General features: G+C 33.8%; 1 protein-coding gene across 1 annotated transcript in view; it reads left to right on the plus strand.

Moving 5' to 3' along the window:
• Nucleotides 1–8,624: 8,624 nt before the first annotated feature.
• Nucleotides 8,625–20,426, plus strand: part of LOC114348418 (retinal guanylyl cyclase 2) — a 368,770-nt gene continuing 356,968 nt past the window's right edge. The window contains exon 1 of the mRNA XM_028298999.2: nucleotides 8,625–9,326. Within this exon, the coding sequence (XP_028154800.2) occupies nucleotides 8,655–9,326 (672 nt within the window). The 5' untranslated portion in view covers nucleotides 8,625–8,654. The remainder of the gene's footprint in view (nucleotides 9,327–20,426) is intronic.

Here is a 20,426-nt window from a genome sequence, read left to right on the forward strand (position 1 = left end):
TCGTTATTTTATCTATATATAGTCACAACTAAAAAAAATTTTTTTTAAATATTTTTAGCATAATTAATACATTATTTTGTAGAGCTTTAAAAACCTTTGTAACTGACTAAAATAGTTATTACCTATATTCTTTTTCTCATAGGCACCTTTTAGTGCGTCACAGTTTTTCGATTTCTTTCTAACGCATTAAATTGTATGTGACAGATAAAAAGGCACGTCCGTGATTACAGACATTTATAACATTTATTCTAGTTGTCTATAGATGGCGCTATAATCGAAAAAATTATTTGCGAATTATATAATATATCTACGAATATAATCTGTACAATTTATAAGACCATACAAATCAAAGAAAATACCGTTTTATAAATGCAATAAACACAATTGATTTGTTTTTATGCCAAATTGCAAATAAAATGTGACAACTGTCAGATTTAACTAAAATGTCAAGTTAGAATAAATGTTATAAATGTGTATTATCACAGACCTTTTTTTCTATCATTTGTGACGCACAGAAAAATGCCCATGAAAAGGAATTTACTAACAGTTTTTGAAAAAAAGAATGTGTGTGTACTTTGTACGCACGTAAGAAGATATTCTTCTATTATATAGGTAATTTAAACGAAGTAAATATACTTAACAAGTTATTTGTATTTTATTTAAAAATTAAACTAAATTTCTTATCTACCACTTTCAAAAATTTTTTATTAAAACAACCAAAATTTAAAAAAATATATGAATCGCCCAGGATTCGAACCCGCGTCATTCCAATCTCGGAGCTAACGCCCTACCAACTACTCCAGCGAGGTCCTTGTAATTGACATGTAAGTTTCGGATATAATTACACAACACGGCGAAAATTAAACAGTGTAAAAATGTTATACCTACATACATAAAATTTTATTATTTTACTACAGAGGAACACAAATCCAAAAACACAAGAATTATAATAAATAATACATTTACTAAAAACACTAATATATTCTTTTAATGACTTTGTTGCACGGTTACAGATACATACATACCTATCTTGAAAGATTAGCAATGAACTACATACTGTCTGTGTGCGCAGGCGCGCAGATTTATGTACAATTTTACCCTCAATCGAATCGCGCCTAAAGGAGAATATCTTCAAAAAACGGAAAAGTTCTAGCAGAAATTTGAAACGTCGTTTTGCCGATATTTTGCTTTTTTGACTTATGACACTGTTTGAGTGTATGTACGATATCACAAAAAAAAACATTCAAAACACTCAGAATTGGATATTCTTAGGATAAAAACAACACCCCTCAGATTTGTTCAACCATATGCATGCTGTATTAAGGTTCTTAACCCTTAATCATTAAACAGAAAAATTCTATGAAAATATACAATAATATTAGTTTATTCATCATACTAATCATAATCATATAAATGTTTTTAATGTTTGATTGAACATGAACTCAGTTTTTGTTGTATAAATATGTATATTACCAGAGAACGGCAGTTTTCGCCAGTGGCGCACAACCACACCCCCCTACACGCGATACTATATATACACGAAATTTTCGATTTTCTAAATCTGACTAAACTGAAAATTGGGCCAACTCCCATCTTAAATTTCAGGAAAAGGCTCACCCATTCATATGTCAACCATCCATTTTGGTCCAAGGGTGTGGATTTTACGGCCCTTCCTATTTAGGGTCTGTTTTTCGTTCTCGTCCCCAAAACTCCCAAAAACTTCGAAAATTTAAGTCCGACCTTTACGGCTTCTAATAGTACTGATCATTACCTTTCCAACGCATGTCTAAATTTGAAAATCTGTTATACCATTCAAAAGTTACCGAGCTCAGAATTATGACTCAATTTCTATTTAAAAAAGGGAAATTGTTTGTGGATATGTATGTATGTACTATGTATGTATGTATGTATGTGTGTGGAAAAGTTAAACCGATCTAAATTTTTTTCTGTGTTTGAAGAGGGGGTCAGGGCCGATTCAGGACCGGTGTAGTTTGTGACTTTTGACCACCCGTAAGCCAGCTATAGAACTCTATAGGACTTTATAGGTAGGTACAAAACGGCATATTTGGGGGTATATATCTTCGGTTCAAGAAGAGACAGATGAATCTCAAATACACCAAATCATTAATGTTGAGATAAGCATTCAAATGGTGTCTAAACTGTCAGAATCAGACATACTCAGGGCTCAGTGTAGCCGAAAAACTGAAAAACTAAACTATGAAAATTTTGGTTTTTCGAAAATTACTCAAAATTTTAACCTACGAATTGCGCCAATAACTGAGCGTTTGTAGAAGGACTCTAGACCAATCTGACGGCGTATATATACCTTATGTCCGGGAAAATTCGAATTTTTAAGTTATAGGCTTCATAAGTATGATCAAATCTATTTCCTATGGGAAAACGGTTTTTCAAGCTCAATAATTCCTATAATAGCTTCAGTTATCATACTTGACCTAAGATGCATCAGATACTACTTGTCAATACGTTTCAAACTCATGTTTAGTGATCAAATTCGGTTAAGCCGTTTAGAAGTTATTAAGCTACAAAAGTATAATCCAATTATTAACGATTATTCCCGAAATGGTTTATGTAGTTGTAGTGGTTACGACGCTAAATTTGATCTGGCAACGGGCAATCAGATTTCATTAACCGGCCATCCCAATATTTTTTTTTCAATCTATTTCGAACAGAAAAAAATCTAGTGTACATTCGATGGACACTAGATCATTTGGGAGATATTGCGGCAAAGCCGACCATTTATAAAACTTAACGTGTAATCCAGAAACATTGCATTCAGCTTCATACATTTAATTTATAAATAACTTTGAAAAACTTCTGATACAAGAATAAAAAAACCGCTAAACGCCGTAAAAATGAGTGGCGCATACAATATTCCAGCTACAAAAGATCTGATATAAATATTACGTGGCGCGAAAACGTAATTTCATATTGATGCAAAACAAAATTTTAGTTTTATTTTAAAAGATTTTTCCATAATATTTGCTAAATTTGAAGTAAGCGCGCCACAAAAGAGTTTCAAAATTCAAACTGTATCAAAGTTACTCTTTTGTGGCGCGTTTTACTTCAAATTGAGCAAATATTATGGAAACATATTTTAAAATAAAACTAGAATTTTGTTTTGCATCAAGATGAAATTACGTTTTCGCGCCACGTAATATTCATATCAAATCTTTTGTAGCTGGAATATTGTATGCGCCACTCATTTTTACGGCGTTTAGCGGTTTTATATTCTTGTTATAAATAACACCGACAATAACCAGAGAGCGATCACTGTTGTTATACTCGTGGTATTCTAATAGTGCATTCCTTTACGTTAATCATTCATTGCTATTGTTTATAGATGTTATATAAACAATTCGGACTACGACTCGTATTAATGACCGAATGAAATAAAACTAACATACATAGTGTGTTAAACATCGTATGAATTTATTTACCTAACACCCAAAAGGGAACCCAACATCCAGCAACTTTCTCATTACAATGCTGGTGCCTACAGGATCGAGGCCAAATATGTAGATTTTTAAACAACATAACCTAATAACAAATGGGTTATATATTTTGTCAAATTTTGAACAAAATTATCTTTATTGAGAACTATTTCTGAAGTGGAAATGGAAACTAGTGAAAATTAGTTTGGTACCTAAAATTTTTATTTAATTGTGGCTTAATCCCAAAGCCGTGCGGTACATCTTTTCAATATGATGCAAGTCTTCGAATTGCCGACCCTTAAATATATTATTGAAACTTAACTTTTATTTTTATTAAATGAAACTGCACATAATGAACGAAAACTCCTATTTTAAAAACAAAAGAAAGTTTCTTTCAATTAAATGAAATATGTATAACATTATATTTGAAACAGGTGCTAAATTTTTTAGTTTTTTTTGTCTTATCGAACGTAAATAGTTTTAACGTATAACGTAAATAGTTTTTAATAATTTTTAATTTTGAAAAACTTCTTGCCCACTAGCTACCGAGACAAGGAGTGTTAATGAAATTCTTAGTGATATAACTACATTTGGGTATAATATAAAGAAATTAGGTCATTTTGGCACACATAATTCAAAACCTCTGAAGGTTTCATGGAGTATGGTGTCATTTGGGATATATCACGTAATTTTTCTAGAAGATCATTTGCCTCTATATCAGATTCTATCTCTGTTTCTATTGAATGAAGATTCATACAATATTTTTTTAGTGTCTTATCATCCATTTCCCTCAATATAAAAATAACATATAAACATTTAAAAATTTTATTCTAAAAGCGAAAATCGACCAATCAAAGAATTAAGAGCATAGGATAAAAATTTGATTGCAAGGCTTTAATTTTTTTCGAATCCTGAAAAAACAAATAAATATTTTTGAACAATTTAAACGCATATTGAAAGATTACATTATTACCGGCGGGCGTAATTTCGGCCCGTAATCCCTTGGCCTACCTGCATAAATCAGGGGGTACCATTTATGACAGGGGTAATTTCGGCCGAGGGGTTGATGTTTACGATGAGATTAAAATATTGGTAATTACGCTTAATAGTTTCTGTAAAATATTAATTTTGTATTTATTTGGAAATACCTAATCCTACGCCGCTGTAAAATTCACAAATAACAGGTATAAAATTATTATAGCTAGTCAGTATTGTTTTGCTTGAAGCTACTAGTCGATAGAAAGCATAAAATATATTATTTGTATACGATGGCATCTGTTTCAGTAATTAAGAGTTCACGCGGTTGTGACTTACTAGTTGTAGAAAAGTTTCAGTTTTGTAAACAGGACGTATTAAAAAGTGGTGAAGTACGTTGGAGGTGTATAAAGAAAAATTTAAGATGTTTAGCCAAACTGTACACTGTTGGTGCGGAATACACAGTTACTAGAAGTGAATTAATCCACAACCACGAGTCCGATGAAACTACGTTGGAGAGAAAAATAGTGACGACTTCATGCAAGCGCAAAGCTGTGGAAGACATATCGGAGAAACCTTCAAAAATTATTAAAAGCGTTCTTTCAAATCATTTGCCAGAGAATTTGTCATCGATAGATGTCAGTCTAATAAGAAGAAATTTGTACAACAGCCGCCGTAAGCTCTTACCAGCCCTGCCTAAGGATATTCACGATGTACATTCTGTACTCGATAGTTATGGACCCAAAACCACAACAGGTGAAAATTTTTTGTTTATTAACAGCACAGCTGATAATATCATTGTTTTTTCTTGCCATACAAATATAATAAGTTTATGTAAAATGAAAGATTTTTACATGGATGGCACATTTTCTTATTGTACAAAATATTTTTATCAGTTATTTACCATCCATGGACTGGAAAATGGGCATTATGTTCCTCTTTTGTATTGTCTGTTGCCCAATAAGACCAGTGACGGCAGTGACACATATATGAGACTTTTTCTGTTGGTAAAATCTAAAATTTTTGAACTTTATAATATTGTTTTTGAACCGAAGGAGGTATTTGTGGATTTTGAAATCGCAATTCATAACGCATTAAAAGTTGTCTTTCCCAAAACCAAACTAAATGGTTGTAGATTCCACTTGCACCAGGCGTGGTATAGAAAAATACAATCATTAGGGTTAACCCAAATGTATAAAGATAAAAACTGCGAGGAAAGCAAATGGCTTACTCATACTTATGGGCTAAATTATTTAGACCCCTCTGAAGTTGAAGATTGTTTCATATTTGATCTCATGTCATACAAACCGGACCATAAACTTATAGATAAATACGCAGACTATTTATTAGAAAACTACATAGCGCCAGAATCTCATTTTCCACCAAATATATGGGCATATGAAAACCCATCAATTAAAAGAACCACAAATGCCTGCGAATCATTCCATTCGCACTTTAATTCTAGTTTTTATTCAAGTCACCCTTCTATATTTATTTTTATAGAAAAATTAAAAGATTGTCAGATCGATGCATATTTAAAAATAAAAAATTTAAATATTCCAGCAAAAATTAAAGACAAACAAGTAAAACACAAACTAAAATTTATCGAAAACATGGTAAATATGCTTCGATCTGACAATATTTCTAGAATTAATTTCGTTAAATCTGTATCACATCAAAACGTTTTTTAAGTTTACTTAAGTTATAGAAATAAGTTGATGTAATAATTTTATTGAAATAAAGAAATATTTTAATATAAAGCATTCTGTTATTTTATTTGATTTGCGGCCGAAAATACCTATGAGATAAGGAAGCAACTTAAAACCTCCGGCCGAATTTACCTACCGGCTTTTAGTACCTGCCCTTTTTCCGGCCGAAATTGAATCCGCCCATTATTACCGAGGGCCGAAAATTCCTTAGAATAAACAATAGGTTTCTTTTTAAATAAGATATTTGAAATTAAAAATTATACTCAATATTCTCTTTTCTTCGCCGCTGTAACTTGTTCAAATAAACATTACAGGGGTTTTCAAGGACTTTCGGCCGGCGGTAATAATGTAATTTTTTATTCTGCGTTTAAATTTTTCAAAAACATTAATCAGTTTTCTCAGGATTCGAAAAAAACTGAATGCATTGTAAGCAAATGCAAATGTCTAAAATATATTCTTCTTCTTGTAGTGCCTATCCGTTTCGGATGTTGGCGAATATCATGGCAATCTGTACTTTGCACACTGCTGCTCTGAAAAGATTTGTAGTGGTTGTGTTGAACCACGTACGTAAATTTTTCAGCCACGAAATCCTTCACCTTCCTGGTCCTCGCTTTCCCTCTACTTTTCCCTGTAAGACCAGTTGCAGCAGTCCATATCTTTCACTGTTTCTCATGATGTGACCGAGGTATTCGATTTTGGCTGTTTTTATTTTGATTAACAGCTCTTTTTCTTTTTGCATTCTCAGCAAAACACCCTCATGTAATGTGGTCGGTATAAGATATCTTCAGGATTCGACGATAAAGCCACATCTCAAAAGCCTCAATTTTCTTGCAGGTGGCGTCTGTGATAGTCCACGACTCAACTCCGTACAACAGTATAATAAAGATATAACATCGTAGTAATCTGACTTTTATGGGTATCGACAAATCATGACATTTGAACAACTTTGACATTTTTTGAAATGCAGATCTTGCTTTCTCTGTCCTATATTTGATTTCTATAGAATGGTCCCAATTTTCATTGACGTTCATACCAAGGTAGGTATATGTTTTTACTCTTTCTATTTGTTGGCCATTCACACTTATTCGTCCAAAGTGCTGTTTGTTCTTAGAGATAACCATATATTTTGTTTTCTTAGTGTTTAGTGAAAGTCCGTATTTCTGACTGACCTCCGCGATTATGTTCATTAACTCCCGCAGGGCTTCAGAACTGTCAGCGAATACCACAGTGTCGTCTTCGTATCTTATGTTATTGATACATTCTCCGTTAATTCGAATTCCGGCCTTAACATCATACACTACTTCTTGAAAGATTTCCTTAGAGTAGATGTTAAACCGCAGTGGGGATAGTATACATCCCTGACGGACCCCACGTTTGATTTTGATATCGTCGGATTCTCCTGCCTCTGTCCGGATAGAGGATGTTTGATTCCAGTACAGATTGCTGATAATCTTTAAATCACAGGTGTTAATTCCAATATTGGTTAATATCTCCATCAGCTTGTCGTGCTTTACTGTATCGAACGCTTTATGGTAATCAGTGAAACATGCATAAATATCGCAATTTACGTCTCTACATCGTTGAAATAGCACTTGTATACTAAATAAAGCCTTTCTTGTACCCACTGCATTTCGAAAACCAAACTGTGTTCGGCTGATTTTTTCTTCGCACAGTCTATATATCCTTTGATGCATAATTTTTAGAAATAGTTTTAAAATATGGCTCATTAAGCTGATGGTTCGGAAATCACTGCAGGATACGGACTTTGTTTTCTTTGGTAAAGCAACAAACGTCGACTTCAACCATGTTTTTGGTATTACTCCGCTTAAATATATGTCGTTAAATATTTTGGTTAGGCGTTGAGTACCGTCGGTGTTAAATAGTTTTATGAGTTCAGCATATGCATTGTCAGGTCCAGGAGCTTTGCCATCTTTTAGTTGTGATATTGCTCTTTCCACTTCATCTGATATGATTGGTAAGTGGTCATCACATATGTAGGATGGAGGTTGTTCGAATCTAGTATCACCAAAGAGTTCCTGTTACATCTAAAATATAGATGAACAAATTAATTTTAAATTTAGCTTCGTCTGTTAAGAGCTCGTCCACAGATTTTTCGTAATCAAATAAACGCTTTTTCCTTTTGGCTCGAATTTCATTTTCAGCTGGAAATTTGAAACTTATATCAAGATTTTCTGCAATTTCATTAAATTTTCATTTCGTCATTAGCCATATTGTCTGTAACTTGTCATCTTTTCTATAGTTTCTGACAACATTTTTACACAATCTTACAATTTTTTTGAGTTTACTGATTATGCCGCCCTCCTAGTGATGCCACCTGATGCGACTGCCTCGTCGCATCATAGCACGGCACGGCCCTGCTTAATCCCATTATAAACATAATATTTTAATACTGCTAAACGTTGTATAACTACAAAGTTTACCGTCACTATATTTCTAATTTATTGTTTTATTTGTTTCAGCTGTTGTAGTATGTTCAACTGCAGACGACTTCGGGAAAATGATTGTTAACATCCTTGACGATCTGCAGCTCCATAATCACAACTCAATCTTCAGTTTCATAGACATTTCCAATGTTCCTGACTGGCTGTATTTTTTCAGAAACTATTCGAATTTTCAAGAGGCTGTTTACGCCACAGAGAACAATAATAGTGTAATTAAGAGAAATGCCTTGATATTTGTAGAACAGTCCAAACTTGAGGCTGTTAGTGGATCCCACACCACGAATACCTCGAACGGTGTCCAACATGAACAGCTTCCAATAAGTAGGGAGAGTTACATAGTGTCCCATCTAACATCGACTTTTTTTAATCGTTCTCGTGCTATAGACTTCGTATTATGTGATTTTGTAAATAACGATACACTCCGGCCTCTTTTAGTGATATCGGGCAATAACTCGGAGTTTTTTATAGAAAAATTCAACAACAATTTAGAAGAATGGTTGTTAAAACATATTCAATTAGAAGAATGTGACGATTGTAGGACTAGTTTTGATAAAGTTTTGAGTGTCGTTATAATTTTGGGGTGTTCGTGTCTGTTCGTTTCGTTAATTTTTGGTGTCGTCATTTTAGCGCGTAATCAACTGTTGAAAAAAAGGGTGTCGAAAGGCCCTTATAAAGTGATACTGACCGCGACGGATTTCGTTTTCCCCCAAATTGCCGACAGCCGGAGGGTGAGTATAACAGTAGGTATTACTTTAGGTACTAGATGTCGTTTTAGTCGTTTCTTTGTTTCGCATGAGTATCATGAATGTAGGTAATTATTTATGTCGGTATATCGGTTTAATATTTGTGTAAAATATTTACCTTAAGCATCAGTCCTTTTTGTGAAATATAAATATGATTAAACATTTTTCATAAAAACTTTAGAAGAATCTATAGGTACTAATCAGAATAAAGCCATGGTAATTAAATTCCTAATAATTCTTTTTATTTAGAAAAATAACGATTTAACCTAATAACGTCCGAGAGGTAGCAGCTAATAGCGCTTAGCTTAGTACTGTTAACTGTTATTGTTAATCAAACATGAATAACCATTTTCAATTTCGTTGCAATACGAAACTACAGCCGCATCATTATTCTAGTTCAATCAGAGAGTGCAGCAAGCACCTCTACCGGTTTTGAAACTTATTAGTCTCTCATCAGGAGGCACATACGCTGCTCTATCTGATCCAATCAGAACAAACCCCGGCGTGCAGTCACGCATTGCAACGAACGAAATGGCAGGGATGCCCTAGCGGCAACTACCATTAAAACACTAAGTTTTCAATCTAATAGCACATAAAACAACACCAAAAAATGTTACTTTACATCCCATCAGATTGAAAACAATGGGAACCTTCTCTGGTAACACCTCCGAGGCTTCTACAATTTGCAAGCCATAACTGATGCTGAGACTAAGAAAGATGAGGAAATTTTACAATTTATAATGAACGTCCCATCTGCTCAGCGCGGTAAAGTTCCAACGAGAATGGTTCCCTTCGTACTCCAATCAGAGTAAACATGTAAATCAAAAATGAATAACCATTTTCGTTTTGTTCTCAAATTCTGTTTTTCTCTCTCTAGTGCGTCTGAGTATGTAATTCTTATGTGCTTCATTTCTTTCCTGTATAGCTTGTTTGCATTCTTCATCGAACCATGTTTCTTCTCTCCGTTGTGTCTTTGTTTTGAGTTGGTCCTACTTAACTGATATTCAAACTGTACAGCTGAGTCAATAAAATCACGTAAGATAACATAACCAGGTTCTCTTGAATCGTGCATAAAGCGCATGAAGGATACAATGGCAAAAGTTTTTTTATTCCTCTATAAACTCCACGACCATACGAGTCAACTGACAGACAGTTTTGCTTATAGTACTAGGGCCACTATGACTTATAGTCTATTACCATGTCAGTGTGCACTACATAACTATAAATTTTTGGTTTTTGACTGGCATTTGCTATTACCTCCACGTAGTCCATTAGGTACAGTGTACCTAAATCCGATCTGCTTTCTTCATTTTTCGTTTGACTACAGCAAAATATCTATCACATGGAAGAAAACTGTGATCTCTAATGGGGAAATATTGATTAATTGTTTCAAAACGTCCTGCAGATACCAGGGCGGCACATAGTCGAACCATTGTATGGTTTTTATTCTGTTCTGCACATCCGTCCGAAAATATGTGCAGGTGTCGTGTAGTTTCCGGCAGAACAGAATTTATGTCATTATGAATAAACATACATCATTACAATGGAGATCATGAATTTTAAATTCATTAATAGTCAGTTGATGGAGATAAAATACCTCTTGAACTGGAATATTGGGAAGCAATAAATTTTGGAGAACACTAATAAGACATTTATTATTTTCCAAGGAGTCTTGCCACTGCGCATAATTCACGTTTTACACCATGTAGTACAGAAACTCCTCAAATGCGGTACTTACAGGATTTCTGCATTACACGGTTGAATACAATATTGTCTAAATATAGTAAATAGTCGAACAACGGCGGGGTTTCTGAATTATATGGATGAAATGCGTCTTTTACAACCTATACTTGACATAACCCAAATTTCCATTAAAATGTTACGTACGGGGTTTCTGAAATATGTGATTCATATTGTCGATTTTAAATTGTCGTGGCTCAAAGGATGATGGAGCGTGCTATGTTGGGCGTTTCACTACGAGACAAGATCCCAAATCGTCAGCTACGACAAAGATCAGGAGTGGCTGATGAAGTAGAGAGAATTTTAACACTGAGATGGAACTGGGCAGGTCACGTGGTTCGAATGACAGATAACAGATAGACAAAGCGGATACGGGAATGGAGATCAAGAGATGATGCCCCCCGATGCAGAGGTCGTCCACCAACACGTTGGACTGATGAGATCAAAAACGTTGTATAGTTATTATAGTTTGCTTTATTTTTTTTTAAATAGCTGTGGCAATAACTCCGAAGTTACAGCATTAAAGTATAATGAATATTACATGAAACATAATCAGTATTTCTTAGGGACTTTAAAACGCAAAAAATTTGCTGTGTGGTCTATTTAAATTAATAAATTTCATTAGATTGTCAGAAAAACGGAAGATCTGACAACAATGTAAATACTACTATACTATCAGCTCCATTAGAAAACCATTACCCAGCAAAAACTATATAAAAATCGTGCAAGCCATTTTCGAGGTAATTGAGGCGTTCCATACATAAAACTCACCCTATATACATATCAATATTAAAATTATGCAAAATATATAATTGTCTGGCTATTTATGACCAGTAAACTATTCTAGTGTTACCAAAATAAACGATATAATTGAAATATTTGAACACACTTAACCCTAAGTATCTTGATCGGATTTTCTGCAAAGCGGGTTATTGGATATTTAGTTTATCAAACTGGGGCTACATGTTATTATTAAATTATTGATTGAGGTGTTTTGGTTTATCCTAGAGAGGGCAAGTCTGTGACATGGTTATATTAAATCATTGTTAATTAACGTTTTAATAGGGAATTAACTAACTGAGATATTGCCGTTAGTCAGGAGTGGCCAAGTTCCTTGATAGTCTGAGGAATTTTTCAAATTTTGAAAATTTTTCGGGAGTCACAAATAAATACACATTAAGGTATAGAAAAAAGACTTTAAAAAAATTCCTTTACAGAAAATATATTTATTGAAAACATATAAATAAAGCACAAAATATGTGTATTAAATTTTTATGCTCAAAATAAAACACATTTTTTTATATACTTTTATTACTTCCTCTGATCATTCTTTAAATGTGGTGAATAATTGGTGGTAATGGTCTTCTTCTTCTTCTTCTTCTTCTTCTTGTTCTTCTTCTTCTTCTTCTTCCTTCTTGTATGTAGGCTTTGAAGCCTGTTTCTTCTTCAATATTAGCCTCCTAAATTATTTAAGTTATCGCACCATCTTTTTCTTGGTCTGCCAATACTTCTTCGTCCATTTGGTGGCTTATCTCGTGCTATTCGTACTATCCTATCCTCTGCCATTGTACTAATGTGTTCGTTCCACTCCTGTTTCCGTTTTGTCACCCATCCATCTATGTCTTCTACATTGCATGATCTTCTTATGTTTTCGCTTCTCTCCCTATCTAACAGACTTTTCCCTGATATTCGTCGGAGTATTTTCATCTCTGTTGTTTCTAGTAGTCGTCTCGTTTTAGATGTGTTTGGTCTTGTCTCTGCCGTGTATGTCAATATTGGTCTAATTGCTGCTTTATAGATTCTTGCTTTTGTGTCTTGTCTTAAATGTTTGTTCTTCCAGATTGTGTCATTAAGAGATCCGCCGCTTTACTTGCTTTTAAGCTTTGTTGTCTTACTTCCTCTTCAACATCTCCGTAACTGGTTATATATATTCCTAGATATATAATCCTTGCTTCCTGCTTTATTATTTTACATCGTAGTGGGTATTTAGATTTCATACGTGTAGGTATTCTTTAAAGACAATCGTAATAAAATTCCGTTTGATGTTTAACAGTTTTAATTAATAAAATAGATAACTAAATTATTGATACTATTAAATTGACGAAATATAAAAGTGGGTGTAATTGCGACTAAAAGTTTACGAATTCTCACAAAAGAAATTGTCTTTGAAACATTCGCGTTTATCTACTTAATATATGACCGGCTTGTCAATATTACGTCCTTATGATTATCCCAAATACAACCTCTTAATCAAGTATATTCAAATGGGAAATAAGCCACAATTTTACCTAAAAATGATTTTATTAACGTTTCGACGCCCAAGTCGGGTGTCGTTGTCAAAATACAAAATAATACTAAATAAACAAAAATGTTGTTGCTTAGTAAAAAATTCTTCTAATAATTTATTTAATCTGACTCATTTATATCGGCAATTCAGACACGTATTATACATTTTAAAGTATATATATATCCCGTTCACAGCGTAATACGCCTTTGGGTTCCCGTTCGCCAAGCCTGTCTATTCTGCCAGTCTTCTTCGGATAGATTTCTTGCTGACATTGCTTTTGAGATTCCTTGGATCCATGTTGTTGGTGGTCGTCCTCGTTTTCTTTTCTCTGGTGGTACCCATTCTAATATCTTTTTGGGTAGTCTTTCTTCCCCCATACGTCTAACATGTCCGTACCATATTAGTTGTTGTTTTTCGATGTCTTCTATAATTGATCTTTGTACTTTCATTTGTCTCCTGATGTCCTCATTTTTCACATGTTCTAATCTAGACTTTCCCGCTGCTCTCCTCCAAAAATCCATTTCAACTGCCAATAGGTTACCTTTAAGTTTTTGTGATAACTGCCACACTTCTGAGCCATAGACGATTACTGGTTTTAATATGGTATTATATATTCGTTTTTTCGTTTCCGGTCTTATATTTTTTTGCCATAATACTGAATTCAACGCACCTATAACTTGTTTTCCTTTGGTTATTCTGTCTTTTATGGCTTCATCACTTCGTCCTGTCTTTGTCAGTTTTACCCCCAAATATGTACATTGGTCACATTTCTTAATAGTTTCATCTTCTAAGTCGAGATCATCTGGATTATTTTCTCCTCCTGCGCAAAGATATTGTGTTTTTTGGACATTTACTTCGAGGCCCCATTTTTTGTACTCTTCCATTAGTTTTCTAGCCATATACTCCAGGTCTTCTTTGTCTTGGGCAATAACTACCTGGTCATCTGCATAGTGCAACGTATATAACGTTTCATCCCCAATAGATAGCCCCATCCCTTTACACTTCTTCTTCCAGTGCCTGAGTGCTTCATCGATATATATGTTGAACAGTATGGGAGATAAACAACAACCTTGCTTAAGTCCTTTTGTTACCTGAAAACCATTAGACACCTCTTTTCCTATTTTAACTTTTGCTATTGTGTTCTTATAAAGCTCTTTAATAGCATCGATTAGTGTAACGCTGATACTGGTTTTCTCCAATACTTTCCACAACTACATTTTAAAGTAGACGACTTTAAAATTATATTGCCAATATTGATGAGTTGCGTTCCTGGGACGACTTTACTAAAAGATAGTTCATTCGACTACATGAAATCAATCCCAACTCAAGAATATCCGCCACAAAAAATCATAGCATGTGATCTGTCTTTAAAAAGACAACCAAATGCAACGGTGGCACTGAAATTCTCGCGTTAGAGATTCCATAGTAAATCACGAGGGAAAACCAAGAAAAACCTCGTGATACTATCCCGACATCGTAAGTATTTGGGTTTACATTTAGTTTACTCTCAAAACTAATACCAATTTCTGACTTGATATTTTAAATTTTAAATAATACTAAAATACTAAATAAGTACTAACTCGATATGTTACTGATTTACTAATTGTGGTATTTTCTTTCTATTGATTTCCTCCTTTAATATGGGTAACCACATCCTACTGCATTCTACCGAGGAATTTGCGACACAATTGGTTTCATTTAGCATAATTAGAGCCGCTTCTTTGATTTTTCTCTTTTTACTATCTGCTTCTTTTAGGACTATACTTGAATCTCTCCACTGAACTCTATGTTCACTATCCCATGCGTGTTGACATATTTGAGATCTATCAAATTCTCTATTTTTTATATAAGACTGATGTTCATTTACTCTAACGTCTAATGGTCTTGACGTTTCACCTATATAAAATTGTTCGCATTCACAAGGTATTTTATAAATACAATTCTTTGTTCTTTCTTGTTCACTGTTAGGTTTAGTTTTAGATAGAATAGATCTAAATGTGTTTGTTGTTTTGAATGTTGTTGATATGTTGAATTTATTTCCTATTGTTTTAAGTTTCTCGGATAGTCCTTTTACATATGGTATTGATATTTTCCTCGTATTATTTCTTGTGAATGTTGTAGGATCCCGTTCTAAGTTGTTCTGTTCCATTCGATCCATTCTTGACAATTCCTTATTTATAAACGATATGGGATAATCATTTTTTAATAAAACAGATGTTAACAATTGTTTTTCTTCTAAAAATGAATTTTCGTTAGAACAAGTAATTTTGGCTCTATCATATAAGGATTTAATGATTCCCTTTTTAACGTTGATGTTATGATTTGATTTGTAATTGAGATATCTGTTGGTGTGTGTTGGTTTTCTATACACTTGAGTCACATGGATAATGAACATAGAGTTCAGTGGAGAGATTCAAGTATAGTCCTAAAAGAAGCAGATAGTAAAAAGAGAAAAATCAAAGAAGCGGCTCTAATTATGCTAAATGAAACCAATTGTGTCGCAAATTCCTCGGTAGAATGCAGTAGGATGTGGTTACCCATATTAAAGGAGGAAATCAATAGAAAGAAAATACCACAATTAGTAAATCAGTAACATATCGAGTTAGTACTAGTGTTGCCCAAAATCGGTCTTGGTCTTGCAGTCTTGGTCTTGTTCTTGCGTTTTCGCAAGACCAAGACCAAGACCAAGACCGCCTAATTTTAGCAAGACCAAGACCAAGACTTACCGTGCAAGACTTGAGCAAGAACAAGACTAAGCCTGCGAGACTCTTGCGTCTTGCAGTTAGAACTGAGGGTCGTTTTAGGGATTATATAAGTTCGGCTATATTCTTAGATACTCTATAAGAAACAAAAAAAATTGTAACAAAAATTTTGAAAATTGGACTTATGCGCATTACGTTCTACCATAAATATACATAACGAATCAAAATATCCATTAAAAGAACACTCGACACATTTGACATGTACTGAGAGGTCATTATTATAATGTAAAAATAAAATTTTTTAGTCATACATTCTTCCTCAGCAGCAGTGGCGTAGCTAGCCCCACAGGGGCCCCGTATCAAAGATTTTCGCGGGGCCCTTTTCAAGAACTGATATAAGGGAGTGCTAGAAAATGTTCGATGGAACACCGTACTTATGTGAATGTGTACTGTCTTGTATGGTGTCTAAGGTTAGACTTTAACGGATACCCTTCTCAAAAACCTGGAAGCCTTTGAAACCTTGGTGTATCGGAGGATCCTACGAATAAGTTGGGTGGATAGAGTTCGTAACGAAGTTGTTATACATTGGAGGGAAAAAATTACGGGAAGTCATCAGAACAGTAAAAACTCGCAAACTTGAATATTTTTTTGGCCATGCTATGAGGTGCTATGTGCTATCCGTATTATACTACGGGATGGAAGCGTGGACACTGAAGAAAATTGACGTGAGAAGACCGGAGACATTCGAGATATGGATGTACCGAAGAGTGCTGAAGATCTCATGGGTAAATAGAATAACCAACGTAGAGATAATGAGACAGACGTATGCATAAAAAAGAGAAGTACTTCTAACAATTAAGTGAAGAAAATTGAGATATATGGGACACGTGATGAGAGGAGATAAATATCTAATACTCCACTTCATTATGTAAGTAAAATCCAGGAAAAAGATTTATAGGAAGCTAATAGCTGATTTAACTCATGGCTGAAGAATCTTAGGGCATAGTTTGGATGTAGTAACAACGAATTATTTAGAGCCGCACTCTCAAAAGTAAAAATCGCTTTGATGATTGCCAACCTTCGAAGCGGAGACGGCACCTAGAGAAGAATGCGCCACCCAGAGAGTTATAATATACCATCCATTTAATAATAAATGGCAAAGGAGACGGAAGAAAAGGGTCAGGTCGAAGAAAAACGCCATGGCTTAGAAACTTAAGAGAGTGGTTTGAGAAACTCCAGCTTCCATTTTCCGAGCTGCTCCCAACAAAATTACTATAGCCAATTTGATAGCCAACACTCGATAATCGAGCACGGCACATGAAGAAGAAGACATGTGTGAATAATTTTATTCCACTTTAAAATTCCTGAAATTCAATTACTCATCAGTACCAACTAACCAGCATCTGAAAGAATTACTAAGAAGTGCTGTCACCATTTATTCACTAAGATTTAAGGAATTATCAAAAGAAGTGAAATAAATTTATAATATTTAAATTTAGTACAAATAGGTTGTACTTTTATTTACACGTGTTCAATAAATATTCTGTACAAAATTCTGTAAAAAAAATTTTAACACCTCTTTTGCATAACTTTTTAATACGCATTTAATGACGGCTTCTAAAAAATTTCAAATTTCTATCAAAGAATATCAATGACCTTGGCCACCCCTGTTACAGACGACAATTAGATAAGAATTAATTATTGTTTCATTAGTAGATAGAGATCTAGATCTAGTACTTACCATTGCAATCTAAATCACTTTGAGAATCTGGTTGATGGAAAAATGAAGAAATTTTGGGTATTATCTTCTTCAAAACTTCTTCCTTTTTTTGTTTCATTTTTCTTTTCATCGCTCCACTCAGCTACTCTCTTTTTATTTCACTCATTTTTTTCACTTCGCAATATTTTCAGAATTTAAAATTTAAACTTTCTGAATCGAATGCACAAATTGAACCTAATAAACTCTAATAAACCAAACTCAAAAAATAGATTTGAAAACAGATTCAGTTTTTTCAACAGCACTTGTTATATATAAGCCAAGGGTGACTGGACAATGAAAAAATGGGCTAAACAATGAATAGATTAAGTACACGAAAATATACCCAAAACAATACATATACACACTGTTCCAAATCGTCAAGGATTAAGCGATAACAAAAATTGCAATTTGGCCATTTTCAAAGCAAAAACAAAGCTTCTTTGTTGTTATGGAATACGGCGGCAAATGGATATATTATGATTTACAATACAATATTATAGATAAAAAATCCATTACACGAAAAGGTCGACATCCAAACAATACACTGTTTCAAAGCGTTTCAATAGGGAAATTGTAGAATATTTTCTTCAATTTTTTAAATGGAAGTTTTGTTTCGACATGCAGCGCCGGGGATATGCCGGATATCGTGTAGACATAATACCGAAATATTATTTTAACGATATAGGTACACTTCTCCAAGAAATTAACGCACCACCAATCTTTATTTATACGTCCATGGCACCACCATTTTTAATGTCTCAAATTTCCTAAACCTGTTGTTATTTAAATTTAAGTGATTTTTTTTAATATTTGGTCTTATTCTATTCTTTATAAATATCGCAGTAATAATAGATATTGTTGTAGACAGGTCAATTTTGTCAGTGTATACCGGGTGTACCAATCAAACTGTGTTTTTTCTCACTCTGTGGAATATTCTAGCATTATGCTAACTTATTATTCTAGCATGCAATAATAGCATACTGAAATTAAAGCCCAACTAAAGCCTCATATTTTCTTAACATTATGTTTTTTTATTCATTCACTTATATTGGATAATAAAAAAGTTTTTTAGTAAGTACTTTTTTAACTAGCTATGTTTTTCATCAATACAGAATGTTTTTAAATAAGTATGGCAAACTTTAATGGGTAATTCTGCACGAAAAACTAATGACAGTTTACTTCATAAACGTTTACTTTATAAATGTTTTGTTTACCAAATAGGGAGGGGTTGAAATTTTTCTTGCAAATGAAATTTTGTGGGTTTTAAGAGGTAGTTTTAACTTTAGTTAGTTAGAACATAACAGCGATCACTTTAGATCATGGGTTCAAACCCCACCCGGTGTCAGTTGTTTAGATATTTATTAATTTGGCTAGTCTTTACTATGGCTATGATATTCAAGCTTAAAATGTACCTCTCTGTTACGTTGTTCTAAGATACGCAATAGGCTAACGGGCAACTGCGAGACTTGCAAGACTCTTGCTGCAAGATCAAGACCAAGACCAAGACTGGGAGCGCAATACCAAGACCAAGACCAAGACCAGGTGTACTGGCGCAAGACCAAGACCAAGACTGTCTAAGTCTCGTCTTGGTCTTGCATTTGGGCAACACTAGTTAGTACATATTTCGTATTTTAGTATTATTTAAAATTTAAAATATCAAGTCAGAAATTGGTATTAGTTTTGAGAGTAAACTAAATGTAAACCCAAATACTTATGATGTCGGGACAGTATCACGAGGTTTTCCTGGTTTTCCCTCGTGATTTACTATGGAATCTCTAACGCGAGAATTTCAGTGCCACCGTTGCATTTGGTTGTCTTTTTAAAGACAGATCACATGCTATGATTTTTTGTGGCGGATATTCTTGAGTTGGGATTGATTTCATGTAATCGAATGAACTATCTTTTAGTAAAGTCGTCCCAGTAACGCAACTCATCAATATTGGCAATATCATTTTAAAGTCGTCTACTTTAAAATGTATAATACGTGTCTGAATTGCCGATATAAATGAGTCAGATTAAATAAATTTTTAGAAGAATTTTTTACTAAGCAACAACATTTTTGTTTATTTAGTATTATTTTGTATTTTGACAACGACACCCGACTTGGGCGTCGAAACGTTAATAAAATCATTTTTAGGTAAAATTGTGGCTTATTTCCCATTTGAATATACTTGATTATAAAAATGCCACAAGAAAATAGCTTCAGTACAACCTCTTAAGTTCGAATCTCAGAATAGACTCCAATAGCACGTCTGTCGTCGCTGTGATCTTAATATAGACTAACTGTATATTCCCACACAACCAAAATTCTTTTACTTAATGCTAATCTTCCCCTTTTCATGGTTTAATTCGCTTTCCTGGGAACTAGCCTATTAGTAATAAAAATTGGGTCAAAGGGCTCTACTTTGTTATTTTTATGTCTTAAAAATTAACAGAATCTGCTCACTAAACTACCCCTCGATTAGATACGCCCACCCATCTGTGCATTAGAGCCTCGCCGACAACCGCTCGTTTCGTGTTTGTAAATTAAAGAAATATTATATACAGGGTATCTTAAAAATTAAGATAAAATATTTACAATTCTACACACATTTGGT

Source organism: Diabrotica virgifera, chromosome 2, assembly GCF_917563875.1.
Source record: "Diabrotica virgifera virgifera chromosome 2, PGI_DIABVI_V3a".
Lineage (NCBI taxonomy): Eukaryota > Metazoa > Arthropoda > Insecta > Coleoptera > Chrysomelidae > Diabrotica > Diabrotica virgifera.